General features: G+C 37.8%; 2 protein-coding genes across 4 annotated transcripts in view; one reads left to right on the plus strand and one right to left on the minus strand.

The window, feature by feature from the left end:
• The window catches only part of LOC106771955 (pullulanase 1, chloroplastic), a 24,329-nt gene extending 17,531 nt beyond the window's left edge, over window positions 1–6,798 (plus strand). For 2 of the 3 annotated variants that reach the window (XM_014658034.2, XM_014658033.2), the window contains exons 26-28: window positions 5,885–5,994; window positions 6,074–6,173; window positions 6,497–6,798. In XM_014658034.2, the coding sequence (XP_014513520.1) occupies window positions 5,885–5,994; window positions 6,074–6,173; window positions 6,497–6,607 (321 nt within the window). In that variant the 3' untranslated portion in view covers window positions 6,608–6,798. The other variant, XM_022785367.1, reaches the window with a different exon arrangement.
• On the minus strand, window positions 7–1,317 carry LOC106771956. Its single transcript, XM_014658035.2, has one exon. It carries the CDS (start codon window positions 859–861, stop codon window positions 34–36), a length of 828 nt encoding a protein of 275 aa, XP_014513521.1. The 5' UTR covers window positions 862–1,317; the 3' UTR covers window positions 7–33.

Consider the following 6,798-nt stretch of genomic DNA (forward strand, 5'->3'; position numbering starts at 1 on the left):
GGGGTTGAGGTGGTGGACCAGAATTCGCCATTGCTACAGATCGAGGAGGACGTCCATGAAGCGCACATAACATCTATCAATTCTGTGGCCTAGTTTGCCACAGTGGTCACATTTTGGTCGTCCTCTACCTGGCTTGCGAGTCCGACTTCGATCATCCCGTTGGGCAGCCATAGCCGAGGAATCATCAATATGAAATGTCTCAACGACTGGTTTGCTCGGAATACGCAAAAGAGCAGAACAAGTAGAAGTAAAGTTGGGTATGACAGGAAAACCCAAAATCTGATCACGAACATGGGAGGAATCATCAGAGAGTCCGTATAAAGCCAACAACATGAAGAACTTTGATCGTTGTTCTAGTTCTTCAGCAGGAGTGGAAGCAGGAGGTAATAGCTCATTAAAGTCATGCAGGAGGGCATGAACTTTACCCAAATACTCCGCCATGGGACCAGGACTACGCGGACCAATAACAATCAATAGGTCCTGACAGACACCATAAAGACGCTGGGTGTCATTTGTATATAATAGTTTTGCTTGTGCCCATACTTCTGAACATGTTTCATAGGATCGAAACATTTGCTTCAAAGAGGAGTGAATGGTGGACTTCATGACGATGCATAATTGGGCATCAATTTTCATCCAGCGGGAAGCGTCATCTGTGGNAACACTAGTCACATTATTAGTGAGGTGATCTACATACCCCTGACTTTTTAACCAAAGTTTGATCTCGGATGCCCATGTTGCATAATTGGTTCCATCTAACTTGTCAATGGACAAGTGAACATTCACAAAATTAGTATATATTGGGGAATCAGACGAGGAGACACCAGCAGAGGAGGTGGTTGTTGACGAAGAAGACNCCATGGAGAGGGAGAAACCCTAAAAAAAACCAAAGTGCTCCGATTGATGCAACGACAACAGATCCGGAAAGAGGGCGAGGAGGCGATCACGGCGGTGCTGGTCGGCGGCGGAACCCTCCGGCGACGCGCCGGCATGCGCGGCGGGAAGTGGCGGATCTGCGAGCTTTGCATCGGCGTGTGGAGGCGCGTGAGAGCTCCGATCACCGCGATCTTTGGACCACGGTGGTCGCCCGGCCGAGACGATCCATATGGAGTGGTCGCCGGTCGATTCTGAAACTCTGGCGACGGTGCCGGCGACGATGGCGGCGACGGCGACGGCGGCTACGGCGGCGGTTGCGACAGTGATGAGTACCGGAGACGACTGGAATAGAACCTAAGCTCTAGATACCATATGAAATAGTAAAAGAGATGAGGGGAAATCTCCCTTATGTGTCTTTGCATACACATAGGGTAATGTATTTATAATAATAAGAGTGTGGGCTAAGCCCAAATACAAATGAACATGTAAATGAAATAAACACAATATCTAACATATATATATATATATATATATACATAGAATACTGTTGAAGTATAATGTCTTTATTTTATTATTAATATTTATGTTGGGTTTCCTATCCTTTTACTTTTTAGAACTACTGTCTTCTATAAATATAGTAGTAAGTTGTATTAGGTTTTTCTTAGTAAAAATATAAGACTTTTCATTTTCTCTCAACTTCAAGTTGTTATCAAGAGCCAGACCCTTGTGTCTTCTTCGTCTATTGTCGACGACATCGTCTCTCTGTCACTTATGACGTTCGCTCCGCTGTCCATCCTCTCTGTCACTTATGACAAAAATCAAGAATCTCAAATGAAGAGTATCAAGAATTTTTAAGATACAAGTCTGACAAATCCACCGATCTTTGTCAGTTTCCTTCATTGCCAAGTGTGTCAACTGTATGCATCTCACAATCTGTGGAATGTCAAGGTTCATGGATTCTTGACTCAGGTGCCTCAAACCATTTGTTTGGTAACACTAGTTTATTTTCCTCAATTACCCCTCAAAAAGTTCCTTAGTTGGTAACTGTTGTCAATGGATCCAAATTGACATCTTAAGGAATTGGCAAAGTGTCCTTCTCTCCTTCATTAAACTTGAATTCTATTTTGTATATTCCTCATTGTCCTTATAATTTAATCTCCTTGAGTTAATTGACAAGTTCATTAAATTGTTCTATAACCTTTACTGCCAATTCCTTTGTCATACAGGAACATGGTACGGGTCGTCGAATTAGAGAAGGATATGAGTCATAGGACTGTATTTCCTAAAACCTAACTCTTTTGTTTCCTGCATTTCAACTTCATCTCCTAAAATTTTACATGATCATTTGGGTCACCCAAGTTTGTTGAAGTTGATGTTTCCATGTCTTAAACACATTCCTGGCTTAGATTGTGAGTCTTGTTAGTTAGGAAAACATGTTAAATCTTCTTATCCAAAGAAATTTGAGACACGGTGTAAGTCTATTTTTTCTACCATTCACTCTGATATTTGGGGACCGAGTCGAGTTACTTCCTTTGGTTTTAACTATTTTGTAACCTTCATTGATGAATTTTCTCGGTGTACATGGGTTTATATTATGAAAGAGAGATCTCAACTTTTAGTCATTTTTATGTCCTTTGTTAATGAAATTAAGAATCAATTTGGAAAGACAATTAAAATTCTCAGAAGTGATAATGCTAAAGAATATTTTTCTGTTGTATTTTCTTCATTTTTATCTTCCAAAGGAATTTTACATCCACCAACATGTCCTCACACTCCACAACAAAATGGCATAGCTAAGAGAAAGAATAGACATCTCATTGAAACAACATGTTCCTTGATGTTAAATACTAATGTTCCTGTTCATCATTGGGGAGATGCAATCCTTATTGCTTGTTTTTTGATCAATAGGATGTCTTCTTCATCTCTTGACAATAAAGTTCCTCACTCAGTAATTTTTCCAAATGATCCTCTTTACCATGTCTTTCCACATGTTTTTGGGAGCACTTGTTATGTTCATAATGTCTCCCTAGGTCTTGGTAAACTTTCTCCCAAGTCTATTAAATGTGTCTTTTTGGGATATTCTTGCATTCAGAAAAGATATAGATGTTATTCTCCCTCCACAAGAAGGTATTATATGTCTTCTGATGTCACATTTTTTGAGGATACACCTTTCTTCTTGTCTTCCAAGCAGGATCGCTCATCTATTTAAGAGATACTTCCTATACCATCATGTGATCCCTTGGTCATTCTCGCTTCTCCATCTTCAGCTCAAACTCAAAATGCACAAGATACTATTCAACCACCTTCCTCCTTGCCTGAAGATCCTCGAGACTCAGCTCCTTCTCCATCAGATTCTCAGACCATGAATCCTTCGTCCTCCTCATCCTCTCTTGACTCAAATTAGGCTTGGCCTATTGCTCTTCAAAAAGGTATTCGAACTACTCGTAATCCTTATCCTGTTTATAATTTTTTAAGTTACCATCATTTGTCTCCTACATATTTCTCCTTTGTTTCCTCCCTTTCTAACATCAAAGTTCCTAATAATGTTCATGAGGCACTTGATCACCTTGGATGGCAACAAGCCATGATTGATGAAATGCAGACACTTAACAATAATAGCACTTGGGAACTTGTACCTCTTCCTCCTGGTAAGAAACCTGTGGGATGTAGATGGGTATATGCTATTAAAGTTGGTCCTACTGGTGCAATTGATCCTCTTAAAGCTCATCGAGTAGCAAAGGGATATACTTAGGTTTATGGTCTCTACTATTATGGTACTTTTTTCTCCTATGGTCAAAATCAGTAGTGTTCGTCTTTTTCTTGCCATGGCTGCCATTCGACAGTGGTCACTTCACCAATTGGACATTAAAAATGTCTTTCTTCATGGTGATCTAGAAGAGGAGATATACATGGAGCAACCTCCTGCATTTAGTCTAAAGTTGCTCAGGGGGAGTCTAAGTTAGTTTGTAAATTACGTCGTCTTTGAAACAATCACCTCGAGCTTGGTTTGGTAAATTTAGCCATGTTGTGCAACAATTTGAATGTGAAGCAGATCATTCATTGTTTTGTGGGCATTCTACTCCTGATAAATGTGTTTATCATTCAGTGTTTTATGGGCATTCTACTCCTGATAAATGTGTTTATCTTATGGTTTATGTTGATGATATTGTGATTATAGGAAATGATGTTGCGAGAATTGCTCAATTAAAGGATCATTTTTTCAACCACTTCCAAACCAAAGACCTAGATCGTTTGAAATACTTCCTTGGTATTGAAGTGGCACAATCAAAAGAAGGAGTCATCATTTCACAAAGAAAATATGCCCTTGATATTTTGGAGGAAACAGGTCTAAGAGATTGCAAGTCCATTTAATAGTCCTATGGACTCAAATCAAAAATTAATGAGAGACCATGATGAACCTTTCTCAGATCCAGAAAGATACAGAAGGTTGGTTGGAAAACTAATCTATCTTACTATAACAAGACCCAGTGGGAGTTGTGAGCCAATTTATGCAAAATCCTCATATTGATCATTGAAATGTCGTGATCCTTAGATATGTAAAAGGGAATCCAGGAAATGGACTATTGTATGAAAACAAGGGAAGTACTGAGTTAGAAGGATGTTCTGATGCAGATTGGGCTGGTTGTCCGAATGATCGAAGATCTACCACAAAATATTGTGTTATCCTTGGAGAGAACCTTGTATCGTGGAAAAGCAAGAAACAAACTGTTGTTGCTCGATCTAGGGTAGAAGCTGAATACCGATCTATGGCCATAGCTACATGTGAACTTATCTGGATCAAACAACTCCTTCAAGAATTAAAATTCTGTGAAAATAAGCCAATGAAGTTGTATTGTGATAACCAAGTAGCTCTTCACATTGCCTCCAATCCAGGGTTCCATGAGAGAACAAAACATATAGAAATTGATTGTCATTTCATCATAGTGAAGTTGTTGTCCAAGGATCTCATTATAGAGTTTGTCAATTCTAATGAACAATTTGCATATATTCTGGCTAAGTCTTTAAGAGGGCCTAAGATTCAGTTTATATGTTCCAAACTTCATACATATGATTTATATGCTCCAGCTTGAGAGGAGTGTTGAAATGTATTAATTTTATATTGTTTTGTGTGTGTGCATCCAACTTAAGAGGTGGAGTTATATTCTGTCATGGTATTCTATATGGTATTCTATATATATATAGAATACCAAAACCTTGTTAGTGTTAATAAATGAATAAAATGTTTCAGTTAGTTCTGTAAGATTACTCAAAGAAGCTGAGGGCAGGAGAGATTAAATTGAAATTCCTTATTTTAAATCTAGTTATGGCCAAGCTATTTTTTTTTTTTTGTATATTTGCTTTAACTAGACGTAGCGTCTGAATTTATTATATTTTTCATAACTTTCTGTTAAATAGGGGGTGATGTGGGTTTAATAGGTTGGTGTTGATAACTGATCTTTGTTGGTGTTGTTATTGCTCGTGGCTGTATTTTTAGCATTATTTTCAGCTCAGACCTGTGACTATTTCCACCTTAAATGAAACCTTTTTACTTTAAAAACTGAACACATTTTGCCTCAGACAATTTCAAATATTCACATATTCCTCGAAGTGATGCATGATTATTTTGGTTATTTAACATGCCTAAAATTGTTCAAACTCTTGGATGGTACGACTATAAGCTTCTATTTCCTTCCATAACTACTCATTTACTTTGACGAAGATGACAGGAAAAAGAATATTCTACACAATTTTATCGTATATTTTCTATAATCATATTAGTATTGGCCTCACCATCATCATTAATCTCACTAGTATCAGGCTTTCACATCTTGATATTTTAAAACCTTACACATTTTTTGTCTCTCATGGATGAGTTGAGCCTGTGATTTCTTTTATTTGGATCATAATTTCTACGTCCCTCAGTTTGCTTGTATCTGACAAGAGACAACTCATGCATAAAGCATGTAATGATGGTACACAAGTAAGCTTTTATCTGTCATATCTGCAGCAACGAGTAAGCTTTCACAATACAGGACCTTCATGGGTTTGTGGAGTCATAGTAATGAGCATTGAAGATGGTCACGATGGCTTTCCTGGGTTGTCTCAGCTGGATCCCATGTACGTTAAGAAGGCTTTTGTAATTTTTTCGTTTGAAGACTTAACATCCATTGGTTTTTTTGACAAATGATCTTGGCAGATACTCCTTCATTGTGGTTGTCATCAACGCAAGTCCAAAAGAAGCATCATTTGTTAGCCCTGCCCTGCAATCGAGAAGCCTCCAGTTGCATCCCATACAGGTACTAAAACTTACGAATTTAAATGATGAAAAATTGAACCTCTACTGAGTAATGTTTTGGAAAAATATTGTTTTGATGTAAATGTTAGAGAAATTTTGCAGACTTTCAGTTTTTATACAAGTTTCAAGTGGCCTTTCTTTATGTTCATAATCTAGTTAGTTTGATTTTACCTTAACTATGTTGCACCATAAGGTTGTAGGATTTACAAGCATTGTTATAACTGTTGTAACATAGTCATTTTTTCCTATGGACTCAAGAATCAACAGAACACTAGAATTCAGACAGTAGAAAAGAGATTCATGTTTGTTTGATTCATGTTACAGGTATCATCATCCGATGAAGTAGTTAAGTGCTCAAGATACGAGGCATCTTCTGGGTGTTTCGTTGTGCCTCAAAGGACAACAGCTGTGTTTGTGGAGCCAAGGAAAACATGAGTCACTGCTTCAGCCAAGAATGTAAAAGTTGCTTTGGGATGCTTCTTTTCTGACCTTCACTTGGATTTAAAGCATTCGCGTTACTTTTCCTTTTCTTCCCTTTTAAAGACGTGCTTGCTATATATTTCTGTTTTTGTTTTTCTTTGTCTTCAATAATAATAATAATAAAATATGTTCATTTTTATTTTCAA

The sequence above is a fragment of the Vigna radiata genome, chromosome 8 (genome assembly GCF_000741045.1).
Source record: "Vigna radiata var. radiata cultivar VC1973A chromosome 8, Vradiata_ver6, whole genome shotgun sequence".
Lineage (NCBI taxonomy): Eukaryota > Viridiplantae > Streptophyta > Magnoliopsida > Fabales > Fabaceae > Vigna > Vigna radiata.